A 25,794-nucleotide genomic window follows, 5' to 3' on the forward strand; every position below is an offset into this window, starting at 1 on the left:
GCACGCCAGGATAGGAAGAAGGTCTCCTTTATGCCCACTTCATCCTGGTGATCTCACTCCTCCCAGGGCAGAGGGTCCAGAACTGGAAGGTCCACCTCGGCATGACTATCTACAAAGCCCCGAGGCGCCTTTCCAACTGGGCGGCCGACTCCTTTTCTTCACGGACATCTGGCTTGCCTCGGTGGAAGTTGCTTGGGTCAGGGAAGTTGTATCCTCAGGATACAAGATAGAGTTCGTGTCTCGGCCCCGGGATCACTTCTTCGAGTCCCGTCCTCCAAAAGACCCCGTCTTAGTTCCGGGCGTCTTTGCACCCATCGACTCGCTTCTCCGTTCCGGGGTCATTGTGCCCGTTCCCGAAACAGAGCGATTCACAGGGTTTTACTCAAACCTGTTTGTAGTGCCGAAAAAAGGCGGCGCGGTTCTGCCCATTCTGGACCTCAAACTGCTGAACAAGAGGGTCCGCCTGCGTCATTTCAGGATGGAGACCCTTCGTTCAGTAATCGCTTCCATGGAGGCGCAGGAATTCATGTGTTCAATAGACATTCAAGATGCCTATCTGCATGTCCCCATCTTTTACGGGTATCAGATATTTCTGCGTTTTGCGATTCATCAGGACCACTACCAGTTTGTCGCCCTGCCGTTCAGTCTTGCCACCGCTCCCAGAGTGTTTACAAAGATCATGGCGGCGTTGATGGCCCTGTTGAGGATCAGAGGTCTCGTACTCTTCCTGTACCTCGACGCCTTTCTAATCAAAGCTCCGTCTTTTCACCATGCTCTCCAAAGCCTTACCATCGTTCTCGAAACCCTGTCCAGTTTTGGGTGGCTCGTAAACAAGAGGAAGTCCTGCCTCGTTCCGACTCAACGTCTTGTGTTTCTAGGCTTATTGTTTGACACCCGTCGATCGAGGGTCTTTCTCCCGGAAGAGAAGTTGATCTCTGCGGCGAGATGTTCGATCGCTACAGAGCCTAAAGCTTCCATCTTTCTGGTCAGCCATGAAAGTCTTGGGAAAGATGGTGGCGACGACAGAAGCGATCCCCTTTGCTCAATTTCACACGAGACCGCTTCAACAGGCCATTCTGTCTCGGTGGAACAGGTCCGTTCTCTCCCTGGATCGTCCAATTCGCCTCTCGTTCTGGGTCAAACAGTCCCTCAATTGGTGGCTGACGTCACCCCTCATTTCCCTGGGCCGGTCATTCCTTCCGATTTACTGGCAGATTGTGACAACGGACGCCAGCCTTCTCGGCTGGGGAGCTGTGTTTCGCAATCAGATGGTTCAGGGTCTGTGGTCGACCCAAGAGACAACTCTGCCGATCAACGTCCTCGAGATACGGGCGATTTTTGTCATTCACTGGGAAAGGCTTCTCAGGGGTCTGCTGGTCTGGATTCAGACAGACAATGCCACAGCGGTGGCATATGTCAACCACCAAGGGGGGAGACGGAGCTCCTCCAGCTCTAGCGGCAGTATCCAGGATTCTCCACTGGGCAGAGGTATTGGTCCCAGCGATATCCGCAGTGCACATTCCCAGCGTGGACAACTGGGCCGCCGATTTTCTCGGCCGCGAGGGTCTTACAGTGGGAGAGTGGTCCTTACATCCGGACGTCTTTCATCAGCTTTGCCGTCGTTGGGCGACTCCGGACGTGGACCTGCTGGTGTCTCGCCTGAACAGGAAGGTCCCACAGTTCGTATCCAGGGCCCGAGATCCTCTCGCAGTGGGCGCCGATGCTCTGACCATTCCCTGGTCGCAGTTCAAGCTCCCTTATCTGTTCCCTCCCCTTCTTCTTCTTCCCAAGCTGTTGAAGAAAATCAAGGCGGAGGGGTATCAGTCATCCTCATCGCTCCGGATTGGCCCAGAAGGGCTTGGTTCGCGGACATCGTCAATCTTCTCGCGGACGCCCCCTGGAAGCTTCCAGACAGAGCGGATCTGCTGTCTCAAGGTCCAATCTGCCATCCCAATTCTCTGCCACTTAATTTAACGGCGTGGCTGTTGAAACCGCGGTTCTGAAGCGGTCAGGTTTTTCAGATCGGGTTATTCACACCATGATCCGGGCTAGAAAACCATCGTCTTCGAGAATTTATTATCGTACATGGAAGGCCTATTTCACTTGGTGCGAGGCCAATGACGTTCCGCCCATGTCCTTTTCTCTCCCTTCTATCCTGGCGTTCCTCCAGGCAGGCCTAGATGCTGGCCTTGCCCTCAGTTCTTTGAAGGGTCAGGTTTCAGCGCTCTCCATTCTTTTTCAGAAGATGTTGGCCTCCCGTCCGCAGGTCAAAACCTTCAGGGAGTGGCTCATACGGCTCCTGCGACCTGCGCTCCCGTGGATCCATGGGATCTCAATCTGGTTCTGGAGACTCTTCAACGGTCTCCCTTTGAACCTCTCAGGGAAGTCTCCCTTTCCCTTCTCTCCTGGAAAGTGGACTTTCTGGTGGCCATCACCTTCATCTGGCGCGTGTGGGAAATGGTGGCCCTTTCTTGCGCCCCCCTTTCCTGGTGCTCCATCAGGACAACGTGGTCCTGCGGCCCCGCCTTCCTTCCTAAGGTGGTGTCCACTTTTCACCTAAATGAGGACATTGTTCTCCCGTCCTTTTGTCCGGGTCCAATCCACCCTCTGGAACGGTCCTTGAACAAACTAGACCTGGTCGGGGCCATGAAGGTCTACCTGGCTAGGACGTCTCCCTTGCGGAAGACAGACTCTCTTTTCATCATTCCAGATGGTGCGCGAAAAGGTCAGCCGGCCTCCAAGGTTACCATTGCTCGCTGCATCAGATCGGCAATTTTGGAGGCCTACCGGGTCAAGCATCGAGTGCCCCCTCCGGGAATTAGAGTTCACTCTACCCGGGCAGTGGGTGCCTCCTGGGCGGTGCACCACAGAGCTTCTGCGCAACAGCTCTGCAAAGCGGCAACCTGGTCTTCGATCCACACGTTTGCCAAATTTTACAAGGTCCACACCTATGCTTCGGCGAATGCCAGCCTAGGCAGAAGGATCTTGCAGGCGGCGGTGGTGAGTCCGCTGACCTGATGGAAGTTTGTTTCCCACCCCAGGGACTGCTTTGGGACGTCCCATGGTTTCTGTGTCCCCCAATGAAGCGATGGAGAAAACAGGATTTTTGGTTGCTTACCGTAAAATCTGTTTCTCTGAGCCTTCATTGGGGGACACAGCACCCTCCCATGTTCTGCAACTCCTGTTCTTAGGTTGTTTGTTGATTACAGTTGAGTTGTCTGTTTGTTTTGTTACTTCTCCTACTGCTTTCTCACTAACTGAGGAAATTAGTGCCGGTCGGTGGGGTGTATACTGCGGAGGAGGAGCGAACCTTTTTCTGTGCATAGTGTCAGCCTCCTAGTGGCAGCAGCATACACCCATGGTTTCTGTGTCCCCCCAATGAAGGCTCCGAGAAACAGATTTTTCGGTAAGCAACCAAAAATCCTGTTTTTTGTGCCCATGATGCGTTTTTTTCCGCAAAAAAAACGCAGAATGTTCGTTAATTTTAAAGAAAACACGCGGATTTCATAGTATTAGGATGTTCCGGAAAAAACGTGAAAAATCAGCAAAAAAAAGCGCAAAAAAATGCGCATTTCCTGGGAAGGAGTCTGTTTTTTTTCCTCAGGAAATTTCTGCATATGTGGGCACATAGCCTTACACTTACGCTAACAGGTGTGCAGGCCTTTGTTTGTGGTTCCGCTTATGATTGGTCAGTGACTTTCAGAAGATGTTCACACTCCCAGTGACAAATATCTGGCAACACCCAGTTGAACTATAACAAATTATAACCTTAAAGGGATTTTCATATTAAAGGGAATCTGTCAGCAGGTTTTTACTGTGTAATGTGAAAACTGCATATAAAGCTGAAACACAGAATTCAGTGATGTCACTTGTCAAAGTGCCTGCTGTTTACTAACTGCGATAAGCACCTCTCTGATTATGGACTTAGTACATGTAGCGCCTGGTGTGGGCAGTGTTGGCTTTCTCCGTTCTGCTTCATTCTAAATCTAAAAGCTCTAATTGTGTCACAACAGTTGCACCCATTAATCTAAGTGATACATCAACTGGATTCAGCTTCTCTTTGCCTATATCAGGCTGCTCTCAGATGAGGTAGAAGAGACCTGCTGACAGATTTAATGAGGAGGTGTTCTTAGGATAGATCAGTGGATAGATTAGTGGAGGTGAGTCCACTGGCACCCCTGCTGATAAGCTGTTCCTGATGATGGTGGCATTCTTGTATGCTCAGTTGCAGAGTTGCACTGCATAGCTCCATCCACTGTTTTGTGGCAGCAACGGGTACTACACGTCCGCCACCTATTTATTCAACTAGGGGTTGATGTGCAGTACCCTGCGGTGGCCAGAATACAGTATTAAGGGAGCTATGCTGTGATAGGCAGTCAATAGGAAAGTCCCTTACGAACCCTTTAACGTTACAAGCTAATATCTTCACAATGGAGAGAAGTTTAAAATAAAAAAGGAAAAACAGTTTTGTTCTGTTCTGCAGCCACTTTTTTCATTTTGTGGCAAGTTTTACCTTGCTGAAACTTGTGAAAGGTACATCTAAAGAGGTTTTCCAGGCTCAGCAGAGCCTAAATGACTGCAGACTGCTGAATCATGGCTGCATGCCGTTTCAGGATTCCCCTCTACCAGTGCCAGTGGGAGGGCACGTGACTGCAAGTACATGGTGTGCATAGTTGAGGTCACATGCCGACTAAAGTTGCATTCACTTGAGAGCGAGAACAATTTTTTGTTTTGTTTTGTTTTTTTATTTGGTTTAGAAACCATGAAACAAAAGAATCAAGAAATGAAGGAGCGCCTTGAAGAGTTATTAAAGAGAGAGAAACTGAGGGAGGAACAAGGGCAGACTGAACCTGGATATACAGAAGCGAAGCAGCGCCTGTGTGAACTGAGTCGTGAGAATGAACTGTTGAGGAAGGAAATACAGCAATTAAAGGAGAAACATGTAAGCGCATGTTCACACTAGCCACTGAACAAAAAAAAATAAAGACTGGAACGTAATAAGTAAACACCCTGCAGGAAATAAACAGCAATAGTGCATGAAAATAATATAGGGTACTTGGTTAACATAATTTTGATTTAAAAAATTCTAAAGCCATCCAAACACTACACAGTAACCCTAATCAGGACGGTCCTAACTCTAATATTAAAACCTTACTGTTTGTCATGTGACATGCATGTGGATAAGTGCTGAAAAGGACTGAGGCTAAGTTCACACTTGCGTTTGGGTAGACTGCGTAGGGCTGAGTACGCCCTCCCTTAAGCTCCGCCTACTTCTGCACTTCACTTAAGCTCCACCTACTTCCGCATGCGTTCTGCATACTTACCTTAAACATTGGGTACACAGGGACATGTGTTGTATGCGGATGCATCCGCATGTGTCGTATTGATGTGCCCACCAAACACCACATGTTGCATCTCTGTGCGGTTGGCGGGCACGTCAAAGCGACGCATGCGGACGCATCCGCATACAACGCATGTCCCTGCGTACCCAATGTTAAAGATAAATACGCAGGATGCATGCAGAAGTGGGCGGAGCTTAAGGGAGGAAGTACACAGCCCTACGCACTCTACCCAAATGCAAGTGTGAATATAGCCTGAGCCCAGCTAGTAGACACACAGCCATTGGGAACCACACAAATTTAATTTCCAGCTCAAAAAAAAAAAAGCAGGCAGCTCAAAGAAACTCTGCCTCCACTGTTAATTTGCATTCTACCTCCCCCTCCCATGCATGTCACAGTGCCATGTGAGGTGCAGTTGTGGCGCCATAATCACGCACCTGTGCCCTGTAATCACGTGATTATACTTTCCTTTTCCGCCCTACTATGGGCATTGTTGTTCTTCGCAGGCGGCAGTGAGCAGTGGAGTAGCAGTGACTCGCCTGCGCAGCAGAATGGTGAAGACATTACACATATAATCGCGCGGGTGCAGGCATGGGATTCCGGCGCCACAGCTGTACGTCACATGTCACTGTGGCGTGCATGGGAGGGGGAAGTGATACACAAATTAACACCGGAGGCAGAGTTTTCTTCCAGGCAATGCATGCCGTGGAGTGTGGCAGAACTAATTACCATAAAAGATTAAAAATCTGTTTCTTGGCAACAAGATCGCAGCTATGCGGCATACAGGTAGGACTATTTAACATTCCTATCGCCTGTATTCCCATTAGTAATAGGTTAAAAGCGTCCCGGGGGTGACAGATTCCCTTTAATTTTTTTTTTTTCCAGTATAGAATGCTTTGTAGCAGTAAAAAAAAAAATTCTAATGGTGGACATGAATTCTAGGTCTAATGCCCTGTTCATTAACTAATTTAATAATTATGATTTGAAAGAATCATGCTGTCAATCACTTGCAGACACCAACCAGTTCCTCACTTGACAACTTAGAGGAGGAGATAAAGCCTCTGAAGGCTCAGCTTGCACGTCTTCAGGCTGAGAAGGCTGATCTTCTTGGAATAATATCAGAGCTACAAGTAAAACTCAGCAGCTGTGCATCGGAAGACTCATTTGTTGAAATTCAAATTGCAGTAAGTTGACTTCCATTTTTAACAGTTACAGCTTATTTTATAATCCTCAGATTCAAAAAAAGAATGTCCTAGCAAAATAAGGCTGTGTTCACATGTAGTGTTTTTTTTTCTTAGTTTTCGCGGAAATTTTAAACGCGCGATTTTGCCGCGAAAGCGCAAAAAAAACAGCATCCCGTGTAATCCTATGGGATTCCGCAATGCTGTGCTAATGCTGCGGATTTTCCCGCGGTGGAATCGCATCGCGGAAAAATATGCAGCATGCTCATTAATTTTGTGGAATCGCGGCGATTCCGCACACACAGGAATGCATTGTTCTGCTTACTTTCCGCATGTAGCTGTGCCCACCTTGCGAAAAGTAAGCAGAACATTTGCGGATGGTACCCACGGTCCGGAGGAGAGGAGACTGTCCTCCGGGCTCTGGGTACCATATCCCTGTAAAAAATAGCGTTAAAATAAAAAAGTCATATTCTCACCTTCCGATGTCCCTCGCAGTCGCAGTGTCACCAGGCTTCAGCGATGCTGCCGGCAGGTCCCCTTCCCAGTGAGGTTTTGCGGCAATGACCTTTGATAACATCGATGTCTCGCGAGACCGCAATGTCATCAAAGGTCATTGTCGCAAGGCATCACTGGGAACGGGACCTGCCGGCAGCATCGCGATGATCGGGGACACTATGCCGGACGTCGGAAGGTGAGAATAGCACGATTTTTTATTTAACATTAACATTAGATCTTTTTACTACTGATGCTGCATAGGCAGCCTCAATAGTAAAAAGTTGGTCACACTCATCAAACACTGTTTGACGAGTGTGACCAACCTGTCCATCAGTTTTCCAAGCGATGCTACAGATCGCTTGGAAAACGCTAGCATTCTGCAAGCTAATTGCACTTGCAAATCGCTTGTTTTTCCGCGGGAATTTAAAATGCGGTTTTCCCGCGGAATGGAATTCCGGAATTCCCGCGGTAACTTCCGTGGGAATTCCGCAACGTGTGCACATAGTATAATTAGGCGTCCTACACCTTTTATGCTATCATTGAGTCAACAATGTTATTTGTCTTTTTGATTTGTATATTACATGAAGCAATTATTTGCTTATTTTTATAAGGATAATGTTTTTTCTTGTCTACAGGGAAAGGATATTGGTGCAGAGATCAATGAGGACAAAGTAAACGATAGAGAGTCGAATCCTGATATTTCATACAGGTATAATAAAGTATAGTATGTAATGCAGGGCTGTGGAGTCGGAGTCGGAGTTAGTTTTGGTTGGAGTCGGAGTCGGTAGAAATGTACCGACTCCAGCTTTAAAAAAAAAAGTATTAATATTTCATAATTGAACTTTCATATGAATTTTATAAATGTTACTCAAATATATATGTTCTATCAAACTATGAACAACAGTGATAAGCAGTTCTGCTGGAGATAGAGACATTTCTTACTTCTTGTGTGTCACTGTTCTCCACTGCCCTTATCTAATCTTATACTTGGTTAACCTCATGCTGCCCCAACCCCCCCACTTACAATGTATGAAACTGAAAGTGAAAATGTGTTGCAAATTCTTAGTAGTAAAGCTCCTCCTCTAGACTAGATCCTACTAGGTGTGCGTCTTCCAAGCATCTCACAGCTGCCTGCTACACAGAAGAGGAAGACTGTAAGAAGTATTATCCTTTCAACAAACTTTGCATCAGTTAACTGTGAGTACATGAGGAATAATAACAGTATTACTGACCACTATATCAGTTGTACGACCTGGCAATAATTTTGTACAATTGTTTTTAGGAAAAACAATTGTCATTTGGATTGTGAATGCAGAATTAAAAACCTGAGAATGTCAAAGAAGCATCACATTAAATCAGCTGTATTTGAACATTTCACCATCACTCAAGATAGAAAACATTATGTCTGTCAGTGTATGACAAATGATTCAGACGAAAACAAATGCTGTGAAGCCAAGATGAGTGCATATTCAGGCAAAGATAAAAATGCTCCTACCAGAGCTTCTAATCTAAAGAGACATTTACAGCGCTTTCATCCAGAAGTACTGAAAGCAGTGGATGAGAAAGACTGCATCCAAACCAATGAACCAGTGCCCAGCTCTTCCAGCCAAACAAAGGAGCAGAGAACTTTGCAGCCATCAGTTGCAAGATATTTTGTCAGTGACAAAGTTACTGTGACAATGACAGTAGATACATTTAAAAAACAGATCATAGAGCTTGTTGTAAACGATAGTGTGCCTATTTCATTATTTTCACGACCAGCTTTTATGTGTCTGAATGGGGAAATGGCCCGCAAGCTTGGTGTTTCTCTGGAGAGAGAGAGTATTAGAAAATTAGTAATCGAAGAAGCTTTTAAACAAAAGGAAGAACTTAAAAAAAACTCTCAAGGGACACTTTCTGTTTCTTAAAATGGATGCCTGCACACGTCACAGAGTGATCTATTTTGCCATCAATGTCCGATTTGTTTGTGACAAAAATGAAATAGTTACCAAGACATTGGCAGTAAAAGACACCAAAGCTCATCACACCAGTGAGTTTCTCCAGGTCTTGGTGGAAAAGGTTCTGCAAGACTATGAACTTAAAAAAGAGCAAGTTCTTTCTGTCGTAACTGACAATGCTTCAAATATGATAAGTACTATTAAGCTAATGAATGAGAGTAATGATGGTGACCAGCAGCTAGAAGAGCATTCTGGGTCCACAGACACAGAAATGTTTGAAATAGAGGAACACAGTATTGTAACAGGAGCAAACTGAAGTTGATTCAGATGAACGGCAACATGATAGTTTAGATGATCTTGTTGAAACTGTGTCAATATGTTCTTTCATTCATCACATGCGCTGTGTTGTGCATACGCTACAGCTGGCTATAAGAGACAGTCTGCAAGAAGGACATGCTGCTGCACTGATTGGCAAGGTGAGAAAATTGGCTACTGTTGCCAGAACCCCTAAAGTTGACTCAATTTTGAAGAGACGTGCTGGAAAAGGGGCAATTATTGATCAAGCCACACGATGGGGCAGTACTTACTTAATGATTCAGCGCTTGGTTGAACTGAAAACCTTTCTTGTAGACATGGCTAACCCTCAACTGACGCTAAATGAAAGTCAGTGGAATCAGGTGACTGAGCTGGAAAAATTGCTAGAGCACCCATTTACAGTGACTAAAAAATTACAAGCAGAGGACTTATCTCCAGGTATTTTCTTAAAGGAGTGGAAGAACCTGATGTTTCGCCTGTCCCAAAGAGGAGGGTTAATTGCAAGTGGCATTGCTACATCAATGAAACGGAGAGAGGAGCTACTATTACAAAATAACATTCTTTTGGCAGCTGTTTATGTAGACCCAATGCATCGGATTCTTCTAGATGATCAACAGCTAAGTAAAGGAAAAGAAGCTCTGTTTGAAATAGCAGTAAGGATGAAAGGGTTGCAGAACAGTCAGGAGGAACAAGAAGAATTTGGTCGTCCTGCCACATCTTCACCCTCATCATCAACTGATGAAGAATTTAATTTCGAAAAATATATGGATCACAAGGACCGTGCAAAGCGTTCCCACATAGAAGAAGAGTCATCCCCATCAAGGAACACAGCCAGTACATTTCAGCAGAATTTTTCATGTGCACTAAAAGAAATTGAGAAATTTGACCGTTCATCAAAAATAACAGTGCAACAAGCGATTCCTCTGTATCCTGACATTGTCAGAGATGTTGCCCGAGTGGTTACTGCTTTGCCACCAACACAAGTTAGTGTAGAGAGGTTGTTCTCTGCTCTCAAAATAATTAGATCAGATTTGAGGGTATCCATGAAGGAGGATCTGACAGAAGCAATACTTTTTCTGAGGACAAATTTATAGATTTCTTCTTAACTGCATAAAAGTGTTTATTGCATATTTACTTACAGTTTAGAAAAGTTTATAAAAGTTATTTGCTATATTCTAATTGTATTCTAATAAATGTAGTTTTTGCTCTAAGTGGTCTGATTACTTATATGATGGTGAGAAACTGAATAAGCACGATGTTTAATATTTTACAGCAGTAAATTTGTTGTTATGAATTGGCCATTTATGAAGGAGTCGGAGCCTGATAAAATCCAGGAGTCGGAGTCGCAACTGTGGCTTACCGACTCCACAGCCCTGATGTAATGTGTCTGACATCCTTCGTCATTTCATTTTTTTGAGTACTAAAATAATGTGTGTGCATTCAGTGGTAGTTTGCCATGTGGTTCATTCTATGCGGCAAAATACAGTGACATGTAAAAGTTTGGTCACCTCTAGTCAACTGTCAACAGTTAAGCAAGTTGAAGATGAAATGATCTCTAAAAGGCCCAGAGTTAAAAATGACACATTTCATCTGTATTTTAGGCTAAAAAAAATAAAAACTAAAAGTAATTATTATGAATGCCTTATTTGTGCATGTGTCTCTAAACAGTAGAACAATGGACCACAACTCCAGAGTCTGCTAAATCTTTTTGAAGGTCTTTTGCAGTCAAGCCGGGGTTATGATTTGCCTCTCTAGCAATCCTATGAACAGCTCTCACTGAAATTTAAATATATTAGACAAAGATAACACAAGTAAACACTATATGCAGTTTTTAAATCAAGGTCTTTATTATTAAGGGAAAAAGAATTCCAAACCTACAGGGCCCTGTTTGAAAATTGACAAATACGGTGTATATATTTCGGACTATAAGACGCACCTAAGTTTTAGAGGAGAAAATTTTTAAAAAAAAGATGCAAAAAAAAAGTGTGGTCAATTCTGTACTAATATAATCCTGGTATGCATGGCCTCCTCAACCCTATATTAGTATACATGGTCTCCTCAACCATATCCTGGTCTGCATAGCCCCATCTTTGTCCTGGTATGATTGGCCCCCATCCCCATGCTGGTGTGCATGGCTCATCAGAAAAACATTAAAAAAAGAAAAAAAAAACCATTAGGCTGTGTGCCCACGTTGCGTTTTTGCCGCTGCTGAAACGCTTAAAAAACGCATTCCCATGCAATCCTATGGGATTCCGCAGTTGCTGTGCCAATGCTGCGGATTTTACCACTGTGGAATCGCATAGCGGTAAAATCCGCAGCATGTCCAATAATTCTGCAGAATCACAGCGATTCCGCCGACATAGGATTGCATTGAAACACTCATTTACGCATGTGGCTATGCCCACCATGCGTAAAGTGAGCGCTTCATGTGCGGATGGTACCCAGGGTCTGGAGGAGAGGAGACTCTCCTCCATGCCCTAGGTACCATATTCCTGTAAAAAATAGAATTAAAATAAAAAAATTTGGGATATACTCTCACTCTGTCAGCCCACGGAGTCCTCAGCGGTGCACGCGGCGCTGCCAGCAACTTCCGTTCCCAGGGATGCATTGCGCGAATGACCTCTGATGACGTCGCGGTCTTGTGAGATCGCTACGTCATCAGAGGTCATTCGCGCAATGCATCCCTGGGAATGGAAGTTGCCGCCAGCACCAATGAGGACCGGAAGGACTCGGGGCCAACAGAGGGTAAGTATATCCCGATTTTTATTTATTTATTTTTTTTTAATTTTTTAAAATTACTTTTAACATTCTAGCTTTTACTATTGATGCTGCATCAATAGTGAAAAGTTGGTCACACTTGTCAAGCATAGTGTTTGACAAGTGTGATCAACCTGTCATTCAATTTTCCAAGTGATGCTAGCATTCTGCAAGCTAAAAACGCTTACAAAACGCTTGTGTTTTGCTGCAAATGCTGTGGACAATTCCATAGCATTTCTGCAATGTGGGCACATAGCCTTAGGGTAATTTCACACAGGGCGTTTTTGCAGCGTTATTTTATGCTAATTTTCAGCTGTTTTTTTCATTAGCAGCAAAACCTATGAGATTTCAGAAATCTCATACACACAGATTTGTTTTTTGTTGTTTTTTTTGTGATCAGGATTTTGTGCTTTGCAGCGTTTTTTAGACTTAGAGCATGTCCGTTCTTTCAGCGTTATTGCAAATACGCTGGTTGACTTTTCTTGCAGTGTATTTGCTACAGAAAAGTCAAGGATAGCCAGATATGACTTCACTTGGATCTGCTACATCTAGATGGCAGGCTGAATGATGATTCCATTCAGCCGGTCATCCAGCAGAGCGGACCCGAACCCCATTCACTTGAATGAATGGGGTTCGGGTCAATACAATACAGTGTTTGACATGCTGTCATATGCATGACAGAGCGGCAAACGCCGCTTCTGATCGGCGGGGAAATCCTCCCCGCTGGTCAGGGAGACGCAGTTCCCACGCTGTCAAAAGACAGCAGGAGCCTGCAGCCGTAATCGGAGGTATGAAGTTTACCTCCGGTCACTGGTGTCAGATGATGGGACTACTCCTCCCATCATCTGACACCTACAGCCGCTAATTGCAGTGAGAGCAGGAGCGGTGGATGGGGGTATTCATCAGTAGCTCCTGCGCTGTATATGTATTAAAAAAAACTGCGTGGGGTCCCCCACATTTTTGACAACCAACCTGACTAAAGCTCAAAGCTGAGGGCTGATATTCACAGGCTGGTAAGGGCCCCCCCACAGACTAAAAACAACAGCCCGCAGCTGCCCAGAAAAAGGCGCATCTGTTAGATGCGCCTATTCTGGAGCTTTGCCCGGTTCTTCCCACTGCCCTGTAGTGGTGGCATGTGGGGTTGCTAAGGGGTTAATGTCACCTTGCTGTTGTAAGGTGACATTAGGCCAGGCTTTGTAATGGAGAGGTGTCAATAAGACACCTATGCATTACTAATCCTAGAGTTGCTAAAGGGTTAAATAAACACACACACGATAAGAATAGTCTTTTAATGAAAGAATATACCACACGTTTTTTCCATCTTTATTAAACTACTCCAATATCGAAGCTATCGTTCTCCTGCAAAAAAACTTAAAATAATAAACCAACAATATACGTTACCTGTCCCGCGTAAAGTCAAGTCCCATGGCGTAAATCCATCTTGGGGGTGTTAATCAGTTTACAAACAGGAGCGGTGCTAATGTGTCTGCTCCCGGCTGTAAACTACTGGGGAATGAATGAGAAGCAGTGGGCGCAGACTCGGTGAGTAGCGGTGACTTCACCCAGTCTGTGCTTGCTGCCAGCATGAACTCCTGTGACCTCAGCAGCTGGGAAAATGATGCTAAGGTCACAGGAGTTCATGCCAGCAGCGAACAGTAACGTCACCGCTATTCAAACGCTGCCAGCCTGACCTGAGGGTGAACTCTTCACCGTGGGAAAATGACAGTGAAAAGGGTACCTCAGGTAGTCGGTCAGGTAGTCAGTCAGTCAGCACAAAAACACATTGACCATAAGTCCTGAATGTAAAAATATTTATACTTTATTATTTTATAAATAAGAGTCATTGAGGTATTTTAAGGCTATGTGCCCATGTAGCGTTTTTTTCCTGAGCAGAAACGCATGCCCTTGCCAGGGAAAACGCGTGCGCTTTTTTACGCGATTGTCAAGGGTTTTGACATGCGTTTTCCTATGCGTTTTTGCAATTACAGTGTATGTATGCGGAATCGCATGCGATTCCGCACAATTAATGAACATGCTGCATTTTTTTCCGCTAAGCGTTTCCGCAGCGGAAAAAAACGCACCATTAGCACAACATGTGCGTTTTCCATTCTATTACATTAGATGCTTTTCTTAAGCGTTTCCGCAGCAGAAACGCTTGTCTAAAAGCACTGCAGAAACACTTAAAAAACGCAATGTGGGCACACAGCCTAAGAGTAGCAAAGCATCAGTGTTTTATAATATCAAAATATACATAAGAGGGCAGTACTATCCATTTCATAAGGGCATATTATTGCAGTAAATGGTGCTAAGTTAACAAATATATATCTCAACAGTGGAAAAAAAAAAGTTTATAAAAACCAAAATAATATATATTCATAAGTAAGGTGCTTACAAATTTAGTAAAAATTGTATATCAATTCCCTATAGGTGTATATCTTAATTATACAAATAAGAAAACGTATATAAAGTGCAAAAAATATATAGGTATTAAAGTGCAAAAATAGTGAACACCATATGTGTCACTGCATAGATATACCACATGAATAATGGGAATAATACCCAATAGCACCAATAGGTGTCAGTATATGCATAGTTTATGTCATGGACCAGGGAAATTTCTGAAAATAGCATTGGACATCAAAGAGTATGGTAAGTATAAGGTATAACTTACAAGCTACACTGCACCTGGTCTGGACAGGCGGCCTCCCCAACACGTGTTTCGGCCCTTAACCTTCGTCAGGGGGTGGCACCTATAGGAGACAGGTAAGTATATATACCCAAACTCAACCAATCGCACATCGGATATAGCAAAACTGGCCAATCAAAGCGGAAGGGTGTGTTTAACAATCACCATGATGAACTTCCCATCCTATTCTACTTCATACGTCATTTAATCAAAACCCTATCATTATAAGCTGTGAATCGCTGCAGTATGTGTGAAAACAGGAGACCAGGCCCTAATAGCGCGTGACAAACAAGAAGTAATCGTCACCGCTCATAAATACAAAGCGTCCCTGGTAACATAATGACACGCATACTGCGCATGACAGTTAAAACATGGCCGCCGCTACTCGTAGATATACAGCGCCCATAGTAACACAACGAATCACACTGCGCATGACCGGAAGAAAATGGCCGCCGCTACTCATAGATAGTGTTCCTAGTAACAACAAGTCGTACTGCGCATGACAGGAAAAAGATGGCCGCCGCTACTCATGATTACAAAGCGTCCATGGTAACTTAGATACTTAAATTGCACATGACAGGAAAAAATGACCGCCGCTAGTCCTAATTGCATAGCGTACGTTACTACTTGTAGATGATACAAAAGCGTCCATGTTGATATCAATATTCATACTGCCCCTAAGCGGGGGGGGGGGGGCGGGAATGACCGCCGCTGTAAATATATAGCATCCATTAGAAATCACTCTGCGCATAACATAAAAGTGGTAACCATTATTTTTTATCTAGCGCAGTGATATATGGAACAAACCACTGTACATAGGCAGAAGAAGAAGAACATGGACGCCAACATCCAAGGAGTAACAATATCCAAATGTCACATATAATTAAGAACCTTCCTTGTATAATACCGGACGATTAGGGAGTAGCGAGAAAAAATTGAAACCGCCAAAATTACGTTTTTTTGGTCGCTGCCATATTGCATTAAAATGCAATAACGGGCGATAAAAAGAACATATTTGCACAAAAGTGGAATCATTAAAAACATCACCTCGGCCCGCAAAAAATAAGCCCGCACCCGACCTCAGATCACGAAAAATGGAGACGCGACGGGTCTCGGAAAATTGCGCTTTTTTTTTTTTTTTTTTTTTTTTTTTAGCAAACTTTGGAAATTTTTTTTCACCACTTAGATAAAAGAGAACCTAGACATGTTTGGTGTCTATGAACTCGTAATGACCTGGAGAATCATAATGGTAGGTCAGTTTTAGCATTTAGTGAACCTAGCAAAAAGCCAAGCAAAAAGCAAGTGTGGGATTGCACTTTTTTTTTGCAATTTCACAGCACTTGGAATTTTTTTCCCGTTTTCGAGTACAAGGCATGCTAAAACCAATGATGTCGTTCAAAAATACAACTCGTCCGACAAAAATTAAGCCCTCACATGGCCATATTGACGGAAAAATAAAGTTATGGCTCTGGAAAGAAGGGGAGCGAAAAATCGAAAAAAGCTCCGGTCAAGAAGGGGTTAATGTATCTCTCCTATGACTGAATCTAGCACATCAGAAGAGAGAGAAATGGGGTCCTCCGAGCCCGCCCTCCCGGTACCTCAGGTGTCCCCCGTTCCTCGGTGTCTTCTTCTGTGAAGAAAATGACGGGCACATGCGCAGTGCAGCCACCGAGATCTGCCGGCCAGCACCTGTCAACAATAGATTTCTCATATTGGTTCATTTTGATCACTATGATAGACACTATCACAGTGATCAAAATAAAAAAATAGTAACTTAAACCCCCCCCCTTTATCACCCCTTTTAGTTAGCTAAAAATAATAAAATAAAAAAAATGTATTTTGTTTCCATTTTTCGGTCGGGGTTAGAGCTAGAGTTTGGGTTAGAGCTAGGGTTGGGGCTAGATTTGGGGTTACGGTTGTGATGTTTGGGTTAGGGTTGTGTTGGGGTTATGGTTGATCACCGCGACACATGCAGCTGCGGCGATCAGCTGTTCAGCCAGCACAATCCATGAATCTGGGTTCTCTCTGCAGCTTATTCGGAAAGCGCTATAGCTTGCCGAATAAGTGGGAAACCGAAGATATTCTCTCAACTCTACTCATGACAAAGAAATGCATTGAAGCGAATATCTTCGGTTCCCCTTGTCTGCTGTCTCTCTCCTTCCTGTGCTGTGTTCTCCCCTCATGTGCTGTCCCGTTTGAGCTGTTTCCCCCCTGTGCTCTGTCTCTCTCACCCCTGTGTCTGACCATGTACGGAGCATACCACAGCTCCAGGGCTGGGGAGGAAGCAAAAGACAATACTGACATTACAGCAGGAGATCGCAGAGGATACATTGTGAGGTAAAATATTGTTTAAAAACAGGCAGTGAAATATTTTACCTCACAAAATGAATCCTCTGTGATCCCCTGCTGTAATGTCAGTATTGTCTTTTGCTTCCTCCTGCCCAGGAGATGTGGTATGCTTCATTCGTGGGAAAACCCCTTTAATGTGACCGACTTCCTCTGCCTGTAGACACGTCACGCATTTGCTGAGGTGCGTACGGCGTATAGAGTGGGCAGCACGGTGGCTCAGTGGATAGCACTGTATGCTTGCAGTGCTGGAGTCCTGGGTTCAAATCCCACCAAGGTGTCCCAATATGGCAGTCGGTGAACTTCCTCCGCTTGGAATTCTGGGATACGGTGACATCTGGACAGAACAGGAAATGAAAACATTACAAGGCAATTATATAAATAAATGAGCAACTTTATACATTTCTTTTACTGTGTCTAACTTCTGGCTATTTACACTTGCTGTGATCTAATGCCTATAAATAGGAGATACTTGCAGAGAGGGAATGCCTGCTTTATTGCATTGCACGTTTCTATTCCTTGCAGAAACATAACCTTTTATTTTTTTCTCCATTCTGTCAAACTTCCCTGCACTAAGAATATTCTATTGGTTAGTGAAAAAAGTAGATTGGCAGTGAGTGTTCATAGTGTTGTATATTAGGGTCATGAATAAGAACAGTGTCGTAGGCAGTATCAAACACTGATTTGTATATTTTTCTCCATGGAAGGTCACTGTGCCTTGTGTCCACTGGTTATTATGCCACCTCCTCTGTTGCTAATGAAGAATTTAAATGCAAATATTTGATGTTTCAGGACAAGGTGTTCTGATGACGAGACTCGTGCCATGGAGTCAGAAGAACTGGCAGTGAGCAAACTCCTTCGCAGCTTGCGAGAGGAAACTGAAAAAGTAGAACTGTTGCAAAAGGAGCTAGCAAGTGCAAATGAGAGGTGAGTGTACTGCGGGGTTTTCGGCAATAGGACATTGAATTTACTAGAACTGTAGTCAGCATACTCTGTTGGTCATATGGGCAAACATTAGTGTATACTTGACCGCCGTTCCATTTGAGATCCAACTCACCACGGTCATGCAGCAAGTAGGAATGGTGAATTAAAGATGCCCCTTCCAATAACAGTTATAAGTGGGGTTCCTAGTAATCATATATTTCTCCTACGCCTCATTGGGGGACAAAGAGACAGTGGGTGTTATGCTGCATGCCACTTTTATTTTTGAATTTTCTGTAAATTTTTATGTTTTAATTAACGGAGTGAAGGGGGCGACGGTTCCTTTCTACGGCCCACTCTCCCCCGAACCAACAACAGGCAAGCACGCGGAGTATACCTCCCCATACACTTTCCTGCGACGATTGGGGCTGATTCCTCTGGCGATGATCTTTACGATCCCAGTAATCCACGGATACGAGGGCAAGCGCATGGAGTACAATGGAGCAGACTGGAACAGTGCTTCCTAATGCCCTGTATCAGCCCCATAGCTCTCCATCCCCCTGCCATATGGAGGATCGATTGAGCATACCCCTTTCAGAACTTCTCCAGCTCTGCTACATCAGCCCTGGAGGATGAAAAGATCGGCATGGATGGCCCTGGACAGCGCGGCCTGCCGAGCACTGGAGTGGAGGTATGGGGTCGGGTCCTGATCCCCGGGAGAAGCGCTGACTTAGCGTCGGTGCACCGCGTCCCCCCGCCCCGCTCTCGGCGCTCGGGTAGGCCAGAAATTTAGTCCCCGACTTTTCCAGCCTACTAGGCCGCATCTTGCTTCTAAAACGCTCCTATCCGTTTCTGAGGGTTCCTCAGTCAGTAACCCCTCCGATCGTCAAATTGACTACCTTGCCCGTTCAGTTTTTGAATCTTCAGGAGCAGCGCTTTTTCCATTTTTCACGGAATTTTGGGTCACTAAGGCAATGGCCGCTTGGGCAGAAGTCCTGATTACTTCCTTCCAGGGCACCAATCTTCCTCCGGAGGCAACCACTGTCGCCAGGCAGATAATTCACGCAGCGGACTTTGTAGTGGACGCTTCTTTTGATGCCGTCAATTGCGCTGCTCAAACTGCTGCTAATGCGATCTCCATTAGAAGAGCCCTATGGCTCCGCAACTGGCGGGCAGATGCCACATCTAAAAGATCGTTGACTTCTCTCCCGTTTCAAACGGGTCGTCTTTTTGGAGAGAAACTGGACCAGCTCATTTCTGATACTACCGGGGGAAAAAGTAAATTCCTTCCTCAGCAAAAGGCTGTTCGGCCATTTTGCAACCATCAGCCGACGCGTTTTCGATCTTTTCGCAACAATTCTGGTTGGTCCTCCTCTACCTTCTCTTCCGGATCAGGTCATTCCCCACGCGGAGACAGAGGCTCTCAGGTCTCACACAGACCTAACCGCTCTTGGAAACCAAGGTCTAGGGCTTCTGGATTTAGGGGAGCCAGATCTCATAGACCTACCCAATGACTTGTTGCGGTATCCGTCGGACACCGACAAAGTAGGTGGTCGCCTACTTTCCTTCAGCCACACCTGGCTCGCGGTTGTCCACGACAATTGGATCAGGGAGCTGGTTTCCTACGGATACAAGAGAGAATTTTCTTTCCCCCCCCCAGCTTGGTTTTTCCTTTCCTCTCCCCCCAAGAAAAAGACAAGAGCCTTCCTTCAGGCTGTTCAGGCTCTGCTAAGGGATGGAGTCATCATTCTGGTCGCGCTTCACGAAAGGTTCAGGGGTTTTTATTCAAACCTTTTTGTGGTTCCAAAAAAGGACAGAACGATGCGACCCATTCTGGATCTCAAACTGTTAAATCAGTTTGTCAATGAACGGCGATTACGAATGGAATCTCTCCAATCAGTTGTCTCTTCCATGGAAAAAGGAGAGTTCCTAGCATCCTTCGACATCAAGGACGCTTACCTTCACATTCTGACATTCTGATCTGCCCGTCCCAACAGCAGTTCCTGCGTTTTGCAATTCACGAGGAACACTTCCAGTTCGTTGCCTTGCCCTTCGGACTCGCCACCGCCCCAAAGGTCTTTACCAAGGTCATGGCCATTCTCCACTCTCGGGGAGTAGTGGTGTTACCGTATCTGGACGACCTGCTCATTAAGGGTCCGTGCCTTCCAGCCTGCGAGGAATCCGTGGATGTAACAGTAGATCCACCCCAGGCGAGAAAGTGTAAGATAAACTTCGAAAAGTCTTTCCCAAAACCGGTTCAGCAGATTTCCTTTTTAGGAATGATCTTGGACACTTCCTGTGGGTTGGTCATTCTCCCTCCAGAAAAGACCCAAGCCTTACAACAGGCAGCGTGGTCTTTTTCCCGACCAGTCTCTCACTCCATTCGTTTCAGCATGAGAGTTCTCGGAAGATGGTGGCTGCGATGGAAGCAGTTCCATTTGCACAGTTCCATCTCCGTCCCTTACAACATGCGTTGCTGTTAGCTTGGGACAAGAACTCGTTCTCTCTGGACAGTCGGATTCTCCTGTCCCTGCGGGTCAGGCAAGCCCTCAGGTGGTGAACACTGAGGTTCTCCCAGTAAGATGCTTGGTAGTAAACACCGACTCAAGTCTTCTCGGCTGGGGTGCGGTCTTTCGTCACCACACGGCACAGGGTCGTTGGTCAACCCGAGAGTCACGTCTCCCCATGAACATTTTGGAGATACGAGCGATCAGATTAGCTCTACGGAGCTTCCACCATCTCCTCCCAGGTCACCCCATCAGGATCCAATCCGACAACGCCACGGCTGTAGTGTATATCAACCGCCAGGTAGGTTCCCGGAGCAGGATGGCCATGCACGTAGTGAGTCACATCCTCCATTGGGCCGAGACCAACCATTCGCCCATCTCAGCTATCCACATCCCGGGCGTAGAAAATTGGGCGGCAGATTTTCTCAGTCGCCAAGGCATTGCCTCGGGAGAGTGTTCTCTTCATCCGGAAGTCTTTCAGCAGATTTGTCATCGTTGGGGGACTCCGGATGTGGATATCATGGCCTCAAGACTAAACAACAAGGTTCCTAGGTTCATTGTCCGATCGCGCGATCCATGCACCATCGGAGCGGACGCCCTAGTTCTGCCATGGCACCGGTTTCGGCTCCCGTGCATCTTTCCCCCTTTTCCCTTGCTTCCGAGGGTCACCAAGAAAATCGGAGCGGAGGGAGTACCAGTGATCCTAGTCGTGCCAGATTGGCCGCGCCAAGCATGGTATGCAGAACTAATACAACTAGTCGCCGACATCCCCTAGCGACTTCCAGATCGCATGGATCTTCTCACAGGGCCCGATTTACCACCAGAACTCCGGGGCCCTGTCTTTGACGGCTTGGCTGTTGAATCCTGGATTTTAGCACAGGCTGGGTTCTCTCACGACGTGATTTCCACCATGATTAGTGCTAGGAAGCCTGTGTCCATGTGCATCTATCACCGCACCTGGAAAACCTTTTCGTGGTGCAAGGATCTTGGTCAATTCCCTCTGGTGTTTTCCATTCCGGCCATATTGGAATTCCTTTCAATCCGGATTAAAATCAAGTCTCGCGCTTGGCTCGCTCAAGGGCCAAATTTCGGCCTAGTCGGTGCTTTTCCAATGCAAAATTGCCACCAAACTTCAGGTCAAGGTGTTCATTCAGGGAGTTTCCCATGTGGCGCCTCCTTATAGAAGGCCATTGGAATCATGGGTCCTTAACCTGGTTCTCGAACTGCTGCAGGACGTGTCACTGACCGTTCTCTCTTGGAAGGTGGTCTTTCTAGTGGCTATTACGTCAATCAGACGAGTTTCAGAATTGGCAGCCCTGTCCTGCCTTTCTCCGTTCTTGAATTTTCATCAGGACAAGGTAGTTCTCAGGATGCCTCCGTCCTTCCTGCCCAAGGTCGTCTCCTCTTTCTATCTCAACGAGGAAATTGTTTTGCATTCCTTTTGTCCGGCGCCAGTCCATCGCATTGAGAAGGCCCTCCACACCCTGGATGTGGTGAGGGCGCTGAGACGGTACATCTCATGGACGGCTCCCTTCCGCAAGTCAGATGCCCTGTTCATACTTCCAGAGGGGCATAGGAAGGGTCTAGCCGCATCAAAAGCAACGCTAGCCAGGTGGATTCGCTTGGCCATTCAGGAATCCTACCGTGTCAGGAACGCGCCTCTCCCAGCGGGGATTAAGGCACACTCTACCCGGTCAGTGGGCGCCTCTTGGGCCATTAGGCACCAGGCCTCGGCAGAACAGGTCTGCAAGGCTGTGACTTGGTCCAGTCTGCATACTTTTGCAAAACATTACCAAATTCATTTTCAGGCCTCTGCAGATGCAGCTCTCGGCAGACGCATCCTGCAATCGGCAGTACCTCAGTGTTGACTCAGTGGTACATGGGGTATTAGCAGATGTATGCTCCTCACCCAGGGACTGCTTTAGGATGTCCCACTGTCTGTGTCCCCCAATGAGGCGTAGGAGAAATAGGGATTTTTGTGTACGCACCGTAAAATCCTTTTCTCCGAGCCATTCATTGGGGGGACACAGCTCCCACCCTGTTTAGCCTACTGGCTCATTGTAGCATTCTTAGGTTGTGACATTGTTATGGTTTTTGTTGACTGTTTAAGCGCCTACTGCTTTTTTCACCGAACTGGAGAAATCTCATCCAGCGAGAGGGTGTATACTGCAGAGGAGGAACTAACTTTTTTTCTGGTTTGCTTGGTGTCCTCCTAGTGGCAAGCAGCATAACACCCACTGTCTCTTTGTCCCCCAGTGAATGGCTCGGAGAAAAGGATTTTACGGTGAGTACACAAAAATCCCTATATTCTCACAAATCCAGTATATAGTTTATTAAAGAGGCACTCCCATCACAGTTCTTAATTCTCGTAATACAGTTAGTATGGAAAGTATTCAGACACCTTTAAATTTTTCTTTGTTTCATTACAGCCATTTGGTGAATTCAATAAAGTTCTTTTTTTTCTCATTAATGTACACTCTGTACCCCATCTTGACTGAAAAAACAAAAATGTAGAATTTTTTTGCAAATTTATTAGAAAAACTGAAATCTCACATGGTCATAAGTAGAGTTGAGCGACTTTGGTCGGATCGGGTTTCGTGAAACCCGAATGAAACAAAATAAGTTTCAGATGAAACTCGTCCGACTAGAGCAAAACAAAGTCGGAGTTTCGTCCGAAACCCGACCCCAATGCAAGTCAATGGGAAATAAAAGTCGGACGAAACTCCGACTTTTTTTGCTCTAGTCGGACGAGTTTCATCTGAAACTTATTTTGTTTCATTCGGGTTTCACGAAACCCGATCCGACCAAAGTCACTCAACTCTAGTCATAAGTATTCAGACCCTTTGTTCAGACACTCCTATTTAAGTCACATGCTGTCCATTTACTTGAGATCCTCCTTGAGATGGTTCTACTCCTTCATTGGAGTCCAGCTATGTTTAATTAAACTGATAGGACTTGATTTGTAAAGGCTTACACCTGTGTATATAAGACTCGACGACTCACAGTGCATGTCCGACCAAATGAGAATCATGAGGTCAAGGAGCTCAGAGACAGAATTGTGGCAAGGCACAGATCTGGCCAAGGTTACAAAAGAATTTCTGCAGTACTCAAGGTTCCTAAGAGCACAGTGGCCTCCATAATCTTTAAATGGAAGAAGTTTGGTATCACCAGAAGTCGTCTTAGATCTGGCCATCCCGCCAAACTGAGAAATCGTGGGAGAAGAGCCTTGATGAGAGAGGTAAAGAAGAACCCCAAGGTCACCATGGCTGAGCTCCCCAGATGCAGCAGGGACATGGGAGAAAGTTCCACAAAGTCAACTATCACTGCAGCACTGCAGTTGGCCCTTTATGGCAGACTGGCCCGACGGAAGCCTCTCCTCAGTGCCAGACATATGAAAAACCGCATAGTAATGTCTGTAAAGCGCTGTGGAATTGCGCTATATAAATGAGTAAAATAAATAACATTCACTAAAAAACACATGAAGGACTCTCAGACTATGAGAAATAAGATTATCTGGTCTGATGAGATAAAGAGAGAATTATAACCAAAAAGTTCTAACCGGTATGTGTGGCGAAAAGCAGGCACTTATCACCTGCCCAATACAATCCCAACAGTGAAACATGGTGGTGGCAGCATCATACTATGGGGGTGTTTTTCAGCTGTAGGGACAGAACGACTGGTTGCAATTGAAGGAAACTTGAATGCAGCCAAGTACAGAGAGATCCTAGATGAAAACCTCTTCCAGAGTGTTCTAGACCCCGGACTTGGCCGAAGGTTCACCTTCCAACAAGACAATGATCCTAAGCACACAGCCAAAATACCAAAGGAGTGGCTTCAGAATAACTCTGTGAAAATTCTTGACTAGCCCAGTCAGAGCCCTGACCTAAACCCAATTGAGCACCTCTGGAGAGACCTGAAAATGGCTATCCACCAACGTTCACCATCCAACCTGACGGAACTGGAGAGGATCTGCAAGGAAGAATGGCAAGAGGATCCCCAAATCCAGGTGTGAACAACTTGTTGCATCATTCCCAAGAAGACTCATGGCTGTACTAGCTCAAAAGGGTGCTTCTACTCAATACTGAGCAAAGGGTCTCAATACTTATGGCCATATGACATTTCAGTTTGTTTGTTTTTAATAAATTTGCAAAAATGTCTACATTTTTTTTTTCAGTCAAGAAGGGGTGCAAAGTGTACATTAATGAGAAAAAAATGAACTTTCTTTATCGCCTTATTGGGGGACACAGATAACCATGGGGTGTATGCTGCTTCTGCTAGGAGGCTGACACTATGCAAAACAAGAAAATTAGCTCCTCCCCGGCAGTATACACCCACCGACAGGCACCAAGCACCTCAGTTTGTGTCTGTAGAAGGCAGACCGGGATCTCCCCAGATCCGCATTTAATCTTTTTCTTTTCAGGTTTTTTAGTTGTGTTTATTAATGTTTTCCCTTTATTTTCCAGATACAGCATCAGGAAACGGGATGTGAGTTCATCCTGCTTTTCCAATTAATGCGGCTGAGCGAGCAATGTGGTATTGCCCACATCGCAACTCTCAGGCCCGCAGGCAGGACCTTCCCCTATCACCCTCGGGTGCTATGGGCCATGGATGGGTGCCCGGTCCTAGCCAATTGCCCTCCTCATCCCTCTCCCAGGACAGGGCTGAGAGGAAGACGGCGGTCGCCAGCGGTGACGTTTCCCCTGACACTGGGATTGGAGCCGTCTTCTGCACCATACGGACTGGGTGCGGGCACTGAGGATCGTGTTTCCCAGCGGCCTCCGCTCTATCGTGGGCCCCTGCGATCATCCTCTTCAGGGACATCAGGTAAGCCTATCTGAATGTTCCCTTCAGCCCCGCTCTTATAGACCTACCATGGACCCATTCAACCCTGTCTGCAATCACAGCCAGTACAGCGCCGTTTCTCATATGCGCCCTGCAACCCCCACACACGCTTTCAGAGCAGTACCTCTCTCCTCCTGTTTGAATTCCCTGCTCCTTTGGCCAGCAGGCGCGCGCTTCTTCTGTCACGGGGGGGGGGGGGGGTCCGGCGGGGGCTTCCTCAGTCAGCATCCCCGGTACCCCCTTCTCCAGCCCATCTCTCAATCTGCGGTGGTATGCGCTGGTTATTGGCCCCGAGCGCGCCGTCGCTAGTGAAAGCAGAGGGAGCGCTTTCACTTTCATTTTCAAGCGTTGTCTTCCCTCTCCCTGCGCGCGCTTCTTCAACCTATCTCAGGGCTGCTTTCGCTTCAGCCCTGTCAGCATGACATTAATCGCGCCCCCCTCCTCGGGTCTCAGCCAATCGCGCGGTAC

The 25,794-nt window shown here is 45.9% G+C and overlaps 1 protein-coding gene across 2 annotated transcripts in view; it reads left to right on the top strand.

Moving 5' to 3' along the window:
- Positions 1 to 25,794, top strand: part of OPTN (optineurin) — a 105,866-nt gene that overhangs the window by 39,963 nt on the left and 40,109 nt on the right. For both annotated transcript variants that reach the window (XM_073551267.1, XM_073551266.1), the window contains exons 3-6: positions 4,758 to 4,942; positions 6,353 to 6,523; positions 7,651 to 7,724; positions 17,849 to 17,983. In XM_073551267.1, coding sequence (XP_073407368.1) covers positions 4,758 to 4,942; positions 6,353 to 6,523; positions 7,651 to 7,724; positions 17,849 to 17,983 — 565 coding nt within the window. The remainder of the gene's footprint in view (positions 1 to 4,757; positions 4,943 to 6,352; positions 6,524 to 7,650; positions 7,725 to 17,848; positions 17,984 to 25,794) is intronic.

This window comes from Dendrobates tinctorius, unplaced genomic scaffold (assembly GCF_039654945.1).
Source record: "Dendrobates tinctorius isolate UK_male_01 unplaced genomic scaffold, ASM3965494v1 ptg000174l, whole genome shotgun sequence".
NCBI lineage: Eukaryota > Metazoa > Chordata > Amphibia > Anura > Dendrobatidae > Dendrobates > Dendrobates tinctorius.